This window comes from Xyrauchen texanus, chromosome 8 (genome assembly GCF_025860055.1).
Source record: "Xyrauchen texanus isolate HMW12.3.18 chromosome 8, RBS_HiC_50CHRs, whole genome shotgun sequence".
NCBI classification, from domain to species: Eukaryota; Metazoa; Chordata; class Actinopteri; order Cypriniformes; family Catostomidae; genus Xyrauchen; species Xyrauchen texanus.
The window spans coordinates 35,462,707-35,482,484 of NC_068283.1; the positions used below are offsets into that span (position 1 = coordinate 35,462,707).

Consider the following 19,778-nt stretch of genomic DNA (forward strand, 5'->3'; position numbering starts at 1 on the left):
TTCCCAAAGCTATCGTAACTAAATAGAAAATAGATTTACGAGTGACTGGGGAAGTCTTTTATATGTTATGAGGGACACGTGTTTATAAGGAAAGTTCAAAATTTGAATTGTTCTAATAAAACATTTATCTACATTTGAATAAGTTTAACATGTACATCAGCTTTGTAAGTGTAAGTTTGAGTTTAAGTTAAATTTACTCACTTGAATATACTGTATATTATGCTGTGCAGTTAAGAAGATTTTACATTCATTTTATACAGTTACAAATTTTTTTGAAAAACTGTGTGCAAAAAATTGCTAATATAAATATATTTTAGTTTAGGTCTGTTTTGTCATTGCAGGATTATTCAAAGAACATCACTGAGTGTCCACTGTCCAGTAATTACATGCCCTCAATGACCTCAGTTGAGTTAGTTAAATGGAAACAGTGCAAACGCACATGAAATGAGTGAAATTGATTGTGTAAAAGTGATCATTATATGCCAAAGGATTACAAAACACTATTTAGATATGCAGGTAATTGTTGAATATTTAAGAAAAAAATCTTTTATATTTCCCAGCGAGGTAAATTACAAGCAGGCCTATTTCTACAGATACGAACAGCTTTAATGAAGTAACAACGAGCGACACCACACACTCACATTTCAGCACTTCACATACAGACAGCGACTATGTGAAATATCATGTCAAAGTCATAAACTGTCATGTCAAGCTGTGAAAGTGGCTGTAGACTGGGGAATATATGATTGCCTACTGTGGAAAATAACTTCAAAAACACAATGTGGATTCTCTGTCCTGTTCTGTGTCATGTGACATATAGTAAATATTTCTTATTTGACCCATTTAATCCGTGTACAGTCACTGTTTTATACTGTACATTAAGGCTATGTAACCGAGTTTGATCAAGAAAAGTTCATGTTGTTTTTCAAACGCCAGTGAATGAAACTCAGATAAATACTTCAGTGTCGACAGTTTTATTGAATGTTTAGTGTATATCTCTGTCATCAGAATGATAAGACAACTTAGAAAGAAATGTTGCATTTAACTGACAAGAACACAGACACGGCAAATACTGTTTTCTCCTTGCAATCAAACAAACAATCAGTAATCAATAAATAATCAATTATTTATCATGATATTCTAATGTCATGCTGCAACTTACAGACAGTGTTTCAAAAAGTTCCAAACGTGGTGAACTTCCTTCATGTCTCCTACCTTCTTAAGCAGCTGTTTTCTATGGCATTTTCCTTACTGAAGTAAAGCCAAGGATTTGAAACTCTCTACAGACGGCAACTCCAAAACATCATATACCGCCAGATTGAAGACAGCAAATGCGTAAATGTTGCCTAAACTCCTCACATCTGATTGTTTAAAACGTCTAATTGCCCTTGTGCCAGTCAGAATAATTTGTTTTTGCTACTGTGTGTTTGCCAACACAGGTGATGAATAAGTCTGAAGGGACACAGGATTTCACAAGCAGAGATGATGCACTCAAAGCTTACTTCGATATCATATCCACAGTTGTGAAAGAAAAGGTACGCTTGAATCCCCAACCAATATAACTTTAAGTGGAATTTCTAAATAATTTATTGATTTTTCATATAAAAATCGCCTAAAACTTTAAAATGAACAATCATGATGTGTATGTAAATTTCTCAAAAACAAATCTTAAAATAAAAAAATAAAAGCATTAAACAAATTTGTATTTGAACAGGCAATTTAAAAATGTTGCTGAGGGAAAAAGGCCCCAGCCTCCCCACAACCCTAAAGAGGAAAAGTGATTTAGGGAATTAATGGATGAAGGGGGATAAGAACATGTGAATAGACCCATATTGTACAGTCTACAAGCAAGTGCATTCCAAGTAAAGATACGGTGTCAATTTAATACACTTGTTATCAGGGCTGATTAATTGTAGTTAAAGGGATAGTCCACTTTAAAATGAAAATTTTGTCATCCTTTACTCACCCTCAAGTTGTTTTAAACCTGTATGAATTTCTTTCTTCTGCTGAACACAAGGGAATATATTTCGAAGAATGTCAGTAACCAAACAGTTAACTGGAACCATTGACTTCCATAGTATTTTTTTTTTTTCCTACTATGGAAGTCAATGGTTCCAGTTAACTGGTTGGTTACTGACATTCTTCAAAATATATTCCCTTGTTTTGAAACAACTTGAGGGTGAGTAAAGGATGACAGAATTTTCATTTTAAAGTGAACTATCCCTTTAAGCTATGTGTGCTATAGAAACAGCCGTACCCTGGCCTGCTTCCAGTTCCTTAGACACCACTTGACTTGATTATAAAATAATCATTCATACAGTTAAAAACTAAGCTTAGGATCAGAAAACACAAAATTTAACAGTTTGCAACAAGCACAACAAAACTTACCGATGTAAGGCAACTTGTGACACTGTCGCGGTTCAGGCTTTTTCGTGTTTAAAGTGTAACGTTAAATCCGCTGTTGAAACATTGACAACTTCATTACTAATGGGTTTAAAGCTTATAACCAGTAGATTACTAAAAAAAAAATCGATGTATTTCTCTGACTTACCACAACAATATTTCCGACATGTCTTGTGGCTATGTTCATGAAACAGTCTTTTAATGTTTAATGACTGGATCTGTTTACTTCCTCACTGTAAGATTTTTCAAAGAAAAGTCGAAATATATTTTTGTGGTGATCAACATTATGCCACGAACGCGGTCGATTGAGTTTAAATTGTGTTGAACCCGAAACATTTCATTCATTTAAAAACTTTTCTTCTTTCTTAAGCTTACGATTGTCCTTATGTACCTCTTTATCTTGCATTGCGGTTTGTACAGCATAGCTGTGTTGATGTATTTATGTGATTTACTTATGTGATATTTATTTTATTATGGTTTTACAGCACAGTGGTCAACTTTTGTTGTTTTTATTGTGCTAAATAACTTGATAAATTGTGCTAGGAAACTGTTGCCTTCTGGCCGACGCTACAGAGCACTGAGCACCAGAACCGTCAGGCACAAGAACAGCTTTTTCTCTCAGACTATCCATCTCATGAACAATTTAAAAACTATTACTTGTAAGAAACAGCCTAGTCAATTATATTATTTAACATATCCTACCTCTTCTGCATCAAATTATCTTGCATCTGTGTAACAGATTTGTATTTGTACAAACTATATATATATATATATATCACACTTGGCAATAAAGCTCAATCTGATTCTGATGATGAAACATGTTTTGCAAAGCACAGGTATAAACTTTAGACCTTGTATAAGTTCAGAGTTCAAAGAAAAACACAGCACACAAGCATAAAACAGTGATTTACTGCCTAGAACAACAGGACAAATCAAAATTGTATACTTTAATTTTTTTCTTAAGATTAAAGATTATGGATGGATAAACAGTTAAAAATTTGAATTATTGCCGTTAAATAACATCTTGTACAAGATTAATCAAACTTAACGCCGACTCAAGACCAGCTTTCTACAACGACAAAGGAACCAATATTTTCCAGATAACTGAACACAAAAAATGTTGTGAAGTCCCCCCCACAATTGAATCCGTTGAGAGCTCCCATTCAATAGTTTATTTTTTCCTGTGTAAAGTAAATTGCCTTTGTAGACAGTTCAGTGACAGACATTGCAAGTTGACGACAGAAGTGATACATGATGTTACTCTATGCTCTCACTTAAAAGCATAATTTATTCCAACATCCTATTAACTAACTAATGACTTTGCAGAAGACCTGGTTGAACTCCATATTTGTCAAAATACTGAATATAGTATGATGGCATTTTGAAGTGATTTTAAGAGCTTTAGTGACTGTGCTCTGGTTCAATACCACAGACCGAGAACAAAACCAGCAATTCATAAACTAGAATTTTGAGACTTTGAGTTAAGGGAAATGATCTGTGATTATCACAAATACACACATTTTTGGGTATTGCCCATAGAAGTATACTCTGTGGTTATATCAACGTCACTCATCTTACATCCCTCTTCTCTTTTTTTACCGCAACACTCTTTTATGTGGCTGATACGCCGCAATAAGGACACAGTTGGTTTGGGGAAACCTCTTCCACCACCTCCATCGGAAATATTCTGCAGTGACATAAATTCATAATTCAGAGAATCCACAATAAATAACTTTATAAATGAGTAAATCTAACATTTTGTTATTTTCAGACTCTTTATTAGGAAAATTACTTTGTCTTACATAGAAGACATATAGGTTTAATTAATTTGGTTATGTTTGGTTCATTAAAATTAATTTTGTTTGTTTTATGTTGACATTTATGATGTGTAAATTAAAACATTTTGTAGGTATATATCTTAGCACTGTGTCCATCTGTCTTTCCTTTTTTAATATGTTGGGTCTGTTTATGACCATTAGAATAATACATTTAAAATAGCGATTTCTGGGCCTTTGAAAGTGTTGGTAAAGTCTTTGTCAAATATTATTATTTTATGTACTCAGCTCTATAGTGTTTCATTGCACGTAGATTCATCTGTGTGACTGAAATATCTTCAAAAAACAAAACTAAAAAAAAAAGCCTTTGCAGAACTCACAAAATTCTGGTGAAGTCATAGAAATTCACTGATCAAACCTGTGTCTGGTATGTTAACATCAGATCAAGATCTTTGAGTTTTTCCACTCAATTGCTAGAGATAATCTTTTAAAATATTTGCCATTGCCATTATTTTTTTATCTTGTTTATAGTTTCAGGTTACCTAATGTCCTTGTGATGAAAAAATCAGTAACATCTTACTTGTTATCTTAACGGCCACCTGGTGGCAGTGTTTGATGCTGTAAGGGAACTTTCAATTCTATTTATTTGAATATATGAAAGAAGTCCGTTTGATTTGCATATGGTGGGCATGACATGTCTTGTGAATCTCAGTGTGAGCATGTGTTCCTGTATATGTTTCTACAACTTCAGCATTCACTTTTATATGACTGAAATGACAAACAATGATTTAACATACTTTCCTAATTAAAATGACAGTTCCTTGAAAAAATCTAATTCATATTGGATTCATGGATTTCCTATTAAGCGTTCTAATGATTGTTAATGACCTTTTAATTAAAGTTATTCTGATGTTACCTGTATTTAAAATGTCTGATAATTTTGGCTTAGCATTGGCTTGTGAAAGCAGTGAATTAGCTAAACCCTGTAAATGGTGTATGATTCATAAAGCGATCCTAATGATTATTTCATCACTTTTGAGAGGTCTGAATGTGCGATTGTGTCTGCGCTTTCCTTTGTAGGACATTTTCTACTGGGCAAACCAACCGAAAGTGCTTAATTCCTCTTAAATAACACATAGTGTGCTATTTTTAACTTGAGGGAGAGATGATCATGTGATTTTCATTTATTTCATAATCATGTATATGCACACCCTTTCAGTTCCCTCTAATTTTCACTTTCCAATGTAAGATGCCAGTGGGGTCTCTCCACTATACCAACGTGCTTAAAATATGGCAGTCATTGTATTTCACCAGAAACAAACCATGGATAACGATCTGTGTTTTACCGACATGGTCTTATTGCATGGAAAAAAAAGAAAATAACCACAATGTTCATGCATAAAGACTAAAACCTTTAAGCACATACTGTCATGTTTTGCAGTGATAATGACCCCAAACCCAAACTGCTCATAATGCCTCGGTACTGTCAGTTTAAACCCTGACTAACAGAATGACAGGACCATGACACATACACACAACATAGGGCAAAACTTATGAACCCCAGTGAATAATCATTCTTAAGACGCCTTTTCGTTGTCTCCGATACTGATGTCTTACAGTTGAATTTCTGTAGTATTTCTGAAACTGCTGATCTCCTGTGAATATCATGCACAACAGTCTCAAGTTTGTAAAGAGAATGGTGCGAAAAACAAAAAACATCCATTGAGCAGCAGATCTGTGGTCGAAAATGCATTGTTAATGACTGAATGGCTAGACTGGTCCAAGATGACAGGAAGGTGACAGTAACCCAAATAAACATGCGTGACAACAGTGCTATGCAGAAATGCATTTCTGAATGTACAACACGTCGAACATTGAGGTGGATGGACTACAGCAACAGAATACCCCTCTGGGTACCACTGCTTTCAGCTAAGAACATTGCCTGGTCTGGATTTCTGCTGAGGTACACAAATGGTAGGCCCACTGCAGCCTCAGCTTTCTGTTCTTGGCTGACAGGAGTGGAACCCAACTTAGTCTTCTGCTGTTGTAGCCCATCCGCATCAATGTTCAGCATGTTGTGCATTCTGAGATGCTATTCTGGTTATTGAACAGAGGTGTTATCTTTCTGTCAGCTCGAACCAGTCTGGCCATTCTCTGTTGACCTCTGTCATCAACAAGGTGTTTTCGTCCACATAACTGCCGCTCATTGGTTGTTGTTGTTGTTGTTTTTTTTTGTTTTTGTTTTTTTAACCATTCACTACGCAATCTAGAGACCCTTGTGTGTCCGGCCTGGCACCAAAAATCATACCCTGGTCTAAATCACTGAGATCACATTTTTCCCCATTCTGATGACCTTATATGCATGATTTTATGCATTACACTGCTGCCACACAATTGGCTGATTAGATAATCACATGAATAAGTAGATGAACAGGTGTACCTCAAGTGGCCGGTGAGTGTATATGTTCCCCTGTGAGGTGCATCACTTGCACTAAACGGTGATACTCGCGGAGATGAATACAAATAATAAATAGTTATGCATGTAGGACAAATGACCGGCAATAATTTTGAAGGTAACATATGGAGACAAAACTAAAAATGATAAAATATAAATAGTAAATTGCTAATGTATTACTTCTTTATCAATATCCATGCATTTTTACACTTTCAAGTGTTTCAGATAATGTTAAAAAAAAGTATTAATAATTCTCACCTTGCGCATGCACACAGATTTGATTGGAATTAATCACATCCGGTCGCAGTGTCACATATGGTGTAGTCGATGAAGTTCAGGTTTTTAACGCATCCAAATCTCAAATCGGATTAAAAATGTCCACATCCGCTAATGGTCGGCACCCCACGCAGCCCCCATGCGACTCTCCATAAATGAATGACTTCCAGTCTATCGGACGTCGTTTGTCTTGTGCAGTGAAAAGGTGGCCTTCTAGAGGTGTGGGCGTCCCACAAAAAATTTGTTCTGGGGCTTCATGAATTCAAGCTATACAGACTTGCTTTAAGGTGACATGGTATTTCAGCTTTGTTAGCTGCTTTATGTTGGGATGAAATTAAGATCTGGTATCAACGAATGTACACATTACACAAAGTGCCTTGACACACAGTCTTTTCTCAGCTCAGCTTTCAAAACTAAAACTTTAAAACACAGTTTAATCAGCATATGACATTTTTTAACCAGCCCTACAGCATGGTCTATGTGACCTTAACGGTACCTAACTTAAGACAAATGCTCATATCAAAAGCAGTTTAATTGAGTCAAAATAACAAAATAAACATGTTGATAAAGTATGGTGGCAGGTTTTAAATAGTCTGCAAGCTTTTTTGGGTTGTAATCTGGTTTGAGATTTTAGGCTCAAGACCTGGAATACAAAAAAAATGGTCTGTCGTTGTCAAAAACACACAGACATTTGGTACCAACCATGTGCTACAAATAGTTCTGAGTTTATTATATACCATAATAAACTCAGAACACAGTTACACTTGACTTCCCATAAAGATAGATTAGGTTCACTCCAAGATCAAATCAGTAATGCTCTCCCTGTCTTGGAAGATTGTATAATGTATAGGTCAATTATAATAATCTTCTGATGATTGAAATGGCAGTTTTATTACTCACCTTGGATATGTGCAGCCTAAATGAAAACAATTCATGCTTGATATATTTTTGGTCAAATTAAAATATCGACATTGTAAAATATAAACATAACTAGTGGGGTAACTTGTGTCTTGCGGGCCCCAGTGCACAGAAACTGTCACGCCCCCTCCTTGAGGGACCTTGGTCGTTTTTCATCACCCCTCGGGCCTGCGGTCATTTGTATGGTTTCTTTTGGTCGACGGTTGCGTGCCCCCTCTCACCCCGGCCTTAGGGCCACTATATAATGTATTCACATTTACTGATGAATTTGCTTATTCTGTGTTTTCGTTTATACATTGGGCTCTTGGATACTATATACATATTTTCATATTATTAAAAATCTAATGAAAATCAACTTAATATGAATCAAGAGGAAATAAGTCTTCATTGTGAATTCACTTGAATGAAAGTATCAAATAGGAGTTTAAGACGCCTCGAAAACGCAAAGTCTTCCATCGTCCCGGCATTTCCATTCGGATGTTGTGAATAAGTGTGAAATCACCCCTTTCGCGTTTTTATCAGTGCAAGCATGTTGTATATAAACTGTAGTCCTACTATGAGCCTTTCACATAACGAAAAGCACGACTTGTGAAGCAAACCCGACAATTCATCGAGGTGAGCAATCAATTTCTGATTATTAATGACTTGGTATTATATCCTATAATTGTGTTTGAACTTTATCCGACAGATCAGTTTAACTAGTAAGGTCTTTGCTTCCTTATATAGGCATCTGTCAAAATGGATCATCATCTTATGACCTGGCTGTGCACCATTGTCTGCTTTGCGCAGGTTTGGTCATTGCCAACAAACTGCATCCTCAACAAGCACTTGATGAAGACGTCATACACACTTATAGAAACGATGGTACGTGAGGAAACATTGCTATATATTTATTCAATAAATATAATTCCACCTTACGAATTTATATTTTGCTTTAGGGGGGTCTTTTTCCTTTGCAATGCCTGAAGGACCATGTTTCCATTCCTTTTCCCCAATATGTGTTCCAGTCCAACAATACACAGCAGGTAACATTTTTTTGCACGAAATGTTTTTAATCACAAATATTCCGTGATCAATATTAAACTAAACAAATGTAATGCAACAATTACTGTTTTGATTAAGGTTACTGGTGTCGAAAAAGCCATTTACCAGACACTCCAGAATATTGGCACCCTGTTTGAGAATGATGGTGTTCCTGACCAGTGGAATGCGCAAAAGCTGGATGACTTTCTAAACATCATATACCGCCAGATTGAAGACAGCAAATGCGTAAGTGTTGCCTAAACTCCTCACATCTGATTGTTTAAAACGTCTAATTGCCCTTGTGCCAATCAGCATCATTTTTTTTTGTTACTGTGTGTTTGTCAACATAGGTGATGAATAAGTCTGAAGGGACACAGGATTTCACAAGCAGAGATGATGCACTCAAAGCTTACTTCGATATCATATCCACAGTTGTGAAAGAAAAGGTACGCTTGAATCCCCAACCAATATAACTTTAGTCTGTTGGTGTTTTATTATAAACATTCTTATGCTGAATGTCGTTCATTTCTGTGCAGGGTTTTAGTTACTGCGCATGGGAAATCATGAGGAAGGAGATTCTCCACACTCTCAAGTTCATATTGACGCAAAACTCCGACATCATGTTATGAGCACACAGAACACTATTTATTCATGTAATTTTATTTATTTATTTTTTATTCTATATCTTATTTATTTATTAATGAATGTATGTATTTATTTAGCCTAGCTGGGACAGAGTATTTCGCGTCAAAGTCTGTTTGCTGTAACGGAAAAATCCGTGTCTATTTCACTTTCGAATTGCGTCACAATGTTTCATCACCATTTTCAAGTCCATTCAGCACTGGACAGTTCCCAGTCAGAAACATTCAACAGTGCTTTTAGCTTGTTGTGTTTTTACTTTTTATATTTATTGACTTTTTTAATAAAAACATTTCAAATAAAGTGACTTCTTGTATTGTATTGAACTCTTGAATTTTTTTTACTAATCCTGATTTTTGCTACATTTGACTCTTGGTGAAATTAGAAATTATTCGTTAAATGGAAAGCGTCCAAACGAAATCGATAAAAATGAAGAGAAATAACGAAATAACGAGATAAAACGAGATGAAATCATATAATATGATATAAGCCTACTTGGTGGGTATAAAATATTAAGATTTTATTTTAGATTAAGTTAATTAGTTTATAGTCTTGTGATCGGATCTTACAAAAGGAATAGTCGAGATGTAAACAAGGTCAATGGGTTTGTTCCAAAACCGATATCCAAAACTTTAAAGGAATATTCCGGGTTTAATACAAGTTTTTGTTGACAGCATTTGCTGCATAATGTTGATTACCACATAGTTTGGACTCGTCCCTCCAACAGTCGATGTTACAGTGAGGCACTTACAATGGAAGTGAATGAGGCCAATGTTTGGAGGGTTTAAATGCAGAAAGATGAAACTTATCGTTTTTAAAAAAGCACTTGCATTAGTTTTCTACTTCTGTTGAAACTTGTGTATCATTTGAGCTAAAGTAGTTTAATCATTTTAATTGTTTTTATGGATTTTTTAGGGTTTATAATGTTACCTCGTCTTGGCAACGAAGTTTTAAAATTGGACATAATTTTACACAGAAATGTTGATTTTATCACACTGGAATAAAGTTAAAGAGCATATTGTTTATGTGTTGTGTCTATGTTCATGAAACAGTCTTTTAATGTTTAATGACTGGACCTCTTTACTTCCTCACTGTAAGATTTTTCAAAGAAAAGTCGAAATATATTTTTGTGGTGATCAACATTATGCCACGAACGCGGTCGATTGAGTTTAACTTGTGTTGAACCCGAAACATTTCATTCATTTAAAAACTTTTCTTCTTGCGCAGGTTTACGATTGTCCTTATAGTCCAAAGTTGTAAACTTATTTAATTGATGTGCTTTGATGTACCTCTTTATCTTGCATTGTGGTTTGTACATGTTACCGGTCTCAAACAGGGAAGGATGAGATGTAGTAACTGTAGAAAATGATGAGAAACACACATTAGTGTCTGCAGCGTTCTGGCGCTTTCTTTTAATGACTTTTTTTTAACCTTTTCAGGTAACAGGTTAGTATAACTCATTCAAAACAGGTCATGCATACATAATTCAACTCACAGCATTTAAATGTGTCAATGGAGTCAGCTAATGTAATATATTTGACCATTTCTATTCTATATTATACTTTTACGCAACTTCAATAACATCTGGATACAACTTTACATGTTTTTTTCGTCTTGTACCATCACACTGTGTTTCCACTCAACACTTTCAAGTTTTGCTTTATCTATTTTATAGATATATTGAAGTTCTGAACAAAGAGAAATCAGGATACATTCTATGAAACAAACAGAATGACTTCGATGGAATAACCAATCAACAATGATTAACAGTCTCGCTTGATGTAAATATGTTTTCTTCACTTACTAGTGTTCGTTTTTAAAGAAAAACATCATTTTGAATTTCACTTTTCCACATAAACAAAATGGTGTGACTAACACAATATAGCACATTATACAGCTCAACCTGGAAAATCTATCAAGATTACACAGGAAATAGAGTTGTTGTTGAATAATTGCTTCAATTCTCTCACTTGCACATCACATTTTCTACGAGCATCGTGAATTTGGACTGTTTACTCAGCTGGAGATTGCATCGACGAAATCACAAATAAAATAATCATCTGACCACTTACAATCAGTAAAACTGCACAAACAGAGTCTAAAAGCATTTATGAACGTCTCAAGTATCACTAATGATCGATATTGATCCATACAATACATTTTACAAACCTGTAGAAAATGATGAGAAACACACATTAGTGTCTGCAGCGTTCTGGCGCTTTCTTTTAATGACTTTGCCCTTTGACCAGAACGTCATTTCTCATCACTCTAGTGCAATGCGCCATCTACAGGCCTATTTCAGAATAACCTTAAATCTATATAACATTAGAATAACTTTTTTTAGACTCTTGTAAATACTTAAACTGAAGACAGAGAGAAAAATAATAATTTTGGGGGTACCTATTATAATTCAATACTATTTTCTTTCCCTGTAATATTTTCAGTCCGTCACACTCTCCCCTATTTTTTTTATATGACTCCTGACATCAATACTAAGTCAGTCTTTTTCCTCTCAGTCATTCATCTAACAAGTCCAGATAGGTATTGGTTGCCACCAAGGAACTGCATTAACTACCTGGTAAGTCATTGGACTTCTCGGAATCATGTAAGGATGGACTGCATTTAAATGACTTTGTCTGTAAGTCGGTTGACCTAATATGTCATAAGTCAGCATTGCTTTTGGCTTTGCTTGTCTGTTTGATCTTCGCAAAGTCTCTTGATCCCCTTCATCAACACTCTCACATTGCTCATTTTGCCTTACAGGTGATCCTTGACTTGACGGAGGTAACTCTTCTGGGCTGCACCCGACAATATCCTCTTCTTCTAGAACCTGCTCCTCGCCTTCTGCTTGATCGTCCTGTATGGTAACGGGTTCTGACAATGGAGTTGCAGAAGGGTAAAACTCTCTCGCCAACGGTCTTAACTGAGATCTCTTTTCAGTCTGGGACCTTTGTAGTAGTTCAACGTGGTCATGATTCCCTGCAGTCATTGGTAAGTAAGGATAGTACCATTGTTCATCCTCCGAGCTATCCTCTTTCTGATCCACACTCGGCTCTGTTACTTTCCTCTTATTCAGTTGTCTTTTCTTTACAGGTACCTCATGAGTATGATCTTCAACAGGTAAATCATTCACTGGTAGTAAAAGGTTTCTGTGTAATACTCGAATTGTCTTTTACCAATTTCAGGTTGGATCTTGTACACGGGCCCCTCTTTGATCCTTTCCACTACTTTGTGCACTTCCTTCTCCCAGTAGGGACGAAGCTTGCCTGGACCTCCTCTCTCAGAAAGGTTCCTTACTAAAACCCGATCACCTGGCTGGAGAGGTACTCCTTTCACCTTCCTGTCATAGTACTTCTTTCCTTTCGCAGATGACTTTTGGCTATTTTCGGATGCAATCTTGTAAGCTTCTTGCATTCTGGATGCCCACTTCTCAGCAAACGTCAGGTGGCTTTGAGTCTCTTTTTCCGGTTTTAGATTAAACATCAGGTCAATTGGCAACCTGGGGACCTCCCATACAGTAAAAAGAACGGTGAGTATCCAGTAGCTTCGTGTCTGGTACAGTTATACACATGAACCAGATGTGGAAGGTGTTCTTTCAATCAGCCTTTTTCTCCTCCTCCAGAGTGCGAAGCATTTGCAACAAGGTACGGTTTAGCCTTTCAACTGGGTTACCCTGTGGGTGGTAAGGAGTAGTCCTTGAATGAGAAATCCCTGCCAGTTGTTGCAGTGTCTGGAACAAATTATTTTCGAACTCCGTCCTTGATCATGGTGTAGTCTCTCTGGATATCCGAGCGTGGTATGAAATCCTGAAATATCTTCTCTGCTGCCGTTTTCCCTGATTTATTCTTTGTTGAATATGCCTGTGCAAAGCGCGTGAAATGATCCACAAGGACAAGTATGTATTCGTGCCCTCCTCTGCTTGGCTCCAAATGCAGATAATCAATGGAGACCAATTCGAAGGGTGAACTGGTGGTAATCGAACCCATGGGTGCTCTCTCAGGAACATTCGGACGCTTCTGTTTGATACAGTTGCACTTTTTGATCACATAATCATCAATTTCCTTCTGCATGAAAGGCCAGTAATATCTATCACGTGCTAAATGGGTTACCTTGTCAGCACCAATGTGACCCATGTTGTCGTGAAGGTTCTTCAAGACCAATGGCTTCAGTTTTTCAGGCAGGACTAGTTGTTTCCGATTACCAGAGTGTCGGTACAGAATTCCTTCCTCCACTACTAGCTTGTTCCACTCCTGAACCAAACGTCTGGTTCCTCTGGTCATGACCTTTTTTCCTTTGCTATTTGGGATCCAGCTGCTTTCTTTAAGCTTGATCACTTCCTTGATACTTATGTCATCCTGTTGTGCAGCTCTGATATCCACCTGGGCTATTGGAGATACCCTCTGCCCTTTCAACATTTCCTCTTCCCCAACACTTGCTGAGTAAAGAGCCAGTGAAGCCACCCACGGCACCTCTTCTTCAACGACAGCTTCACTCCCTTGCCACATGGCTGCCACAACCTCAGATGGCACAGTCTCCGTGTAATCACTCAGGTGACCTGTGATGTCTACTGGAAATCGTGAGAGTGTATCTGCGTCTGCGTTCTGTTTACCTGGTCTGTACTTTATATCGAAATGGAAATCGGACAACTCACCGACCCAACGATGACCCACAGCATTTAATCTGGCGGTACTCACGACATAAGTCAATGGATTATTGTCTGTGTACACTGTAAATGTTGGCGCATAGTACAAATAATCCCTGAATTTGTCACAGATCGCCCACTTGAGAGCTAGAAACTCAAGTTTACCTGAATGTAAATGGTAACTACGCTCTGCTGGAGTCAACGTTCTTGAGCCAAATCCGATGACACGAAGTTTACCGGCTTGTCGCTGGTAAAGTACCGCTCCTAAACCCTCATTTGATGCATCAGTGTGCAACACTGAAAGGCAAGTCAAAATCAGGGTATGCCAGAATTGGTGGATTGGTAAGAATCCCTATGAATTTTGACACAATGGCCCGATGTTCCGATGTCCACTGAATAGGGGTTCTCGATGGCATTTGTGCTTTGGTCTCCTTCCTCACCTTCTGCTTACTTTGGCTGGTCTTTGCTACTTTCAACACAGTCTTTTCCTTAGGGTTCTGCAGGAGCTCATATAGTGGCTTCGCTATCCTTGAGAAATCCTGGATGAAGGATCTGTAGTAACTTAGAAACCCTAATAGAGTTCTAACTTCCCCCACTGTTTTTGGTTCCTTCTTTTCAATTGCAATACAGCCTCAAGATCCTTCGGGTCAATCTCAATGCCTTCTCCTGACACCATCCGACCAAGGTATCTGACTTGCGTCTTGAAAAGTTCACATTTCTTTGGTCGGAGTTTGATGCCATACTCACGCATTCGGCAGAGCACTTGCCTAAGGTCTTCGACATGCTCGTGAAAGGTTTTTGAATAGCAAAGAACATCATCCAGGTAAGGAGAACAGCATTTGTCTCTTATGCCCTCTAGAACACTCTCCATACACCTCTGGAAGGCTGCTGGGGCATTAGTTAATCCAAAAGGTATACGCTTCCACTCATAGAGTCCCCAGGGAGTGCTAAATGCCGTCATCTGCCTTGACTCCTCATCTACAAATCCTTGATGATATGCACTACCCTGGTCAAGAATTGAGAACCATGTGAATCCTCCTAGACTGTCCAGCAAATCTTGTATCCTCGGTAGTGGGTGTCTATCTGGAACAGTCTTCCGGTTCAACTCTCGAAAGTCAACACATAGCCGTAAGCTACTGTCCTTCTTCCGGACACAGACCACTGGTGAGGAATATGCAGAGGACGATTTCTTAATCCAGCCACGCTCGAGGAGGTTTTGTACGTACTCTTTAACTTCCTTGTATAGGGGTTTTGGAATGGAATTGTAGCATTTCTGAACTGGAGTGTCATCTTTTAAATTTATCTTCAACTTCAGATTTGGAATGCATCCTATATCTCCATCATCGTGAGCAAAGACATCGGATTCTTCAGTAAAGCATTTGCCTAACTATCTCCTGCTCTGATTTAGACAGGTGTTCCAACTCGACAGGTGGGTGCCACTTAATTGTTTTGCTTATGGGTAACTGACTTCCCTTATCCACTTGGCTCAACTGATTTACATGAACCTCACTTTCCTCCTGGTTGTTTTCTGTTCTAACACCACCACTTAGAACGAGGGGTAGGACTTCAGATACCGGAGTGATAGTACCCAACACTGTCCTTGCAGGGAGGTAAATGTCATGTTGAGTGGAATTCAGGACAGGGATCTTCACTACTTTAGACACACCATTTGGCACATCAACCACAGTAGGGAATAGTTCAAGGCCATCTTGGACTGGCCATTCTGGAAGTGGTTCGAATGGCATGACTCCTCCTTCAGGCCCCCTCTAATTCTGCATTTGACTTCGCAAAGTTCGCTTTTTTAACTGTGAGTCCTTTCTTCCCAACTTTTACCACACAACTGTCCAACATTTCCTCTGAATCTGCTAATTGAACGACATCATTGACAATATTGTTAGCTATACTCTGCCTTACGTTCATAGCTTTACTCAGCAGAATGGTTAGATTTTCCGTGCTGTTCGGCCGGTCACTGCTTTCTCTGATCAATTCTTCAATGACATTAAAACCCAGAAGTGGATTTTCGTTACAGCAGTCGCTTACTAACATTGGTACATGAATGGAAAAGGTTCCAGATCCACTACTTTTGAGTTCAAAGAGTACTTCAATCCATCCAACAAATGGAATCACACAGCCATTGGCAGCAGTAATGTAAAGCTGCTGGTCGGAAAGTAAGTCTTCTATAGGCTTAATAGGCACATTTGGAAGGAACTTTTCTACCCATGTCTTTCCTACCATGCTTACTTGAGCCCCGTGTCCAACAGCATTTCAGTCAGAACCCCATTTAACCAACATGACAGCATACATTTTTTACCAATCAGTTGTGCTGCTTGTTCTTTTTTTGACTGACGATTTTTCCAAATTAAATTTTCAGGATGGTGTGGACGGTTTACCTTTACATGGGACGGACTGCTTGATGGGGTCACTGGTTGTCCCGTACCAGTGACCGTCTCCCGTTTCCCACCTTCGTTCCCTTCTTTAGGCAGCCAACCGCTCTGTGTCCTTCCTGGCCGCAGCGGAAACAATGGCAGCAGTCCTGGTTTCCTCGCTGAATGCAGTCGTCACATCTACGCTTGCTTTCAGGTTTGTCTGAAACTTTAACATTCATTAATGGTGCGGCAGTTTGGCTTTCAATTGCAACAGAGGGTCTCATCATCTTTTCAAGGTTTTTAGTGAGAGCAGAAACCTGAGCTGTCAGTTCCATTAAGGCAGTGCGATTTGCTCGAGCTTCACCTTCCACTCTCTTTTGCAATGTGTCATAGATTTTCTCAGTATCCTCTTGGGACTGAGAGGAACAAACAGTCAGCAGTTTGTGTTTATGTACAGTGCTAAGACGCTTCTGTCTCTCTGCTTCCTCATTAGCTGATTTAGTAATCTGTTCTAAGATTAAGTCATCAGTCACTGTCAAGTCAGAGATGTAAAGCTTAATGTCCATTCTGATATTACTATTTTTCTCATTTAGCCCCTGATACAGTGTATGAAGAAATACTCCCTGCACCAGACTTTTGTCATAGTTAAACTCTGACCCACCATGTTGTGATGCCGAGATAATTTTCTGTTTCAACCCCATTAGTCTATAGACAAACTGCTGTGGAGTTTCTTTATCTTGCTGCTTAGCATTGCTAAGCTCCTGAAACAATTCAGTGCTACTTCGTTCTCTCATATGCGACTTTAAGAACCGTTTCAGTTCTGCAACAGTGAGATCATCTTTGTTGGTCAACATGTCTTTAAAGTTACCTGGTTTAATCATTCTTAACACTGTGCGGATGATTTCAGCTTCAGAGAATTTTTCTTTCAAACCCTCATCAATTTGTTTGCATACAATGTTGTAACTCATGTCTGAACTAGCATCTGAAATTACACCACCATGCATTTTGAAATCTCTGCGGGGCAACAAAGCAGCAACATCAGTCAGTCTAACCAACCCAGATGCCTGTTCTGTTAGTGATGACCCACCACTAACATCTTTACCATTGTTTGCAGTGTCCATGTCTGATTCACTCTTCTTGCTGGATTTTAGATCATCAATCTTGTCTTTGATGATCAGCAACGAAGACATACCTTCATCTTCAAGCGTTCTAAGCTGATCGCTTTTCATGTAGTCCACGATGAATTCAAAAAGTTCAGGTTCATTGGTACCTGTCACTTCAGGAACCTCCAAGCCTCTCTCATCTTCCAGTGATGAAGCAAGACTATACAGCTGTTCTTCACTCAGGAGATGAAGCTGTTTTTGGATATCCCATAGCAACGCACGAAGAGGAGCTGAAGACGCCATCTTGACTGGAACCCAGAAGACTTGCACTCACAGGTGAACACACTCACAGCATTCCTTGTAGCTCAATCCAGAGGGTCACACTGGTCTCCTACGTCATCAGTCTCGCAGCTGATACCAAGATCCTAAATCCCGGACGAGCCCCCAAAATGTTACCGGTCTCAAACAGGGAAGGATGAGATGTAGTAACTGTAGAAAATGATGAGAAACACACATTAGTGTCTGCAGCGTTCTGGCGCTTTCTTTTAATGACTTTTTTTTTTAACCTTTTCAGGTAACAGGTTAGTATAACTCATTCAAAACAGGTCATGCATACATAATTCAACTCACAGCATTTAAATGTGTCAATGGAGTCAGCTAATGTAATATATTTGACCATTTCTATTCTATATTATACTTTTACGCAACTTCAATAACATCTGGATACAACTTTACATGTTTTTTTCGTCTTGTACCATCACACTGTGTTTCCACTCAACACTTTCAAGTTTTGCTTTATCTATTTTATAGATATATTGAAGTTCTGAACAAAGAGAAATCAGGATACATTCTATGAAACAAACAGAATGACTTCGATGGAATAACCAATCAACAATGATTAACAGTCTCGCTTGATGTAAATATGTTTTCTTCACTTACTAGTGTTCGTTTTTAAAGAAAAACATCATTTTGAATTTCACTTTTCCACATAAACAAAATGGTGTGACTAACACAATATAGCACATTATACAGCTCAACCTGGAAAATCTATCAAGATTACACAGGAAATAGAGTTGTTGTTGAATAATTGCTTCAATTCTCTCACTTGCACATCACATTTTCTACGAGCATCGTGAATTTGGACTGTTTACTCAGCTGGAGATTGCATCGACGAAATCACAAATAAAATAATCATCTGACCACTTACAATCAGTAAAACTGCACAAACAGAGTCTAAAAGCATTTATGAACGTCTCAAGTATCACTAATGATCGATATTGATCCATACAATACATTTTACAAACCTGTAGAAAATGATGAGAAACACACATTAGTGTCTGCAGCGTTCTGGCGCTTTCTTTTAATGACTTTGCCCTTTGACCAGAACGTCATTTCTCATCACTCTAGTGCAATGCGCCATCTACAGGCCTATTTCAGAATAACCTTAAATCTATATAACATTAGAATAACTTTTTTTTTAGACTCTTGTAAATACTTAAACTGAAGACAGAGAGAAAAATAATAATTTTGGGGGTACCTATTATAATTCAATACTATTTTCTTTCCCTGTAATATTTTCAGTCCGTCACATACAGCATAGCTGTGTTGATGTATTTATGTGATTTACTTTTGTGATATTTATTTTATTATGGTTGAACAGCACAGCGGTCATCTATTGTTGTTTTTATTGTGCTAAATAACTTGATCGATTGAAGATTCATTTAAGGAGTTTTTGAATGAGTTGCCGCCTGTAGAGAGTTTCAAATCCTTGGCTTTACTTCAGTAAGGAAAATGCCATAGAAAACAGCTGCTTAAGAAGGTAGGAGACATGAAGGAAGTTCACCACGTTTTGGAACATTTTGAAACACTGTCTGTAAGTTGCAGCATGACATTAGAATATCATGCAATGATCACATGTACACATTGGTTTCTCATGTTTTTAATGTTTTGTTGAATTATATACATCATATCACGCGGATCTATAAACTGTTTCATGTACAATTGCTTTCTTTCTTGCTCTTTCATATCAAGTAAACAGGGTATTATGCTCCTGACACATGAACATATGATATCTATTTTTTTATTCTTTTGGCATAAAGTAGATAAATGTACATTAACACTTAATTATAAACACGTGAAGTTGGAGACCCACTTTGACTCCAATGTGCAAAAGGCTCG

At 37.7% G+C, this 19,778-nt stretch overlaps 2 protein-coding genes across 2 annotated transcripts in view; one reads left to right on the forward strand and one right to left on the reverse strand.

Moving 5' to 3' along the window:
• The window catches only part of LOC127647672 (interferon alpha-13-like), a 69,911-nt gene that overhangs the window by 13,009 nt on the left and 37,124 nt on the right, over positions 1 to 19,778 (reverse strand). The window lies entirely within an intron of this gene.
• On the forward strand, positions 8,566 to 9,479 carry LOC127647170 (interferon alpha-13-like). The gene is made up of 5 exons (XM_052131271.1): positions 8,566 to 8,691; positions 8,766 to 8,852; positions 8,950 to 9,096; positions 9,201 to 9,296; positions 9,387 to 9,479. The coding sequence occupies exons 1-5, from the start codon at positions 8,566 to 8,568 to the stop codon at positions 9,477 to 9,479; spliced, it is 549 nt and encodes a 182-aa protein (XP_051987231.1).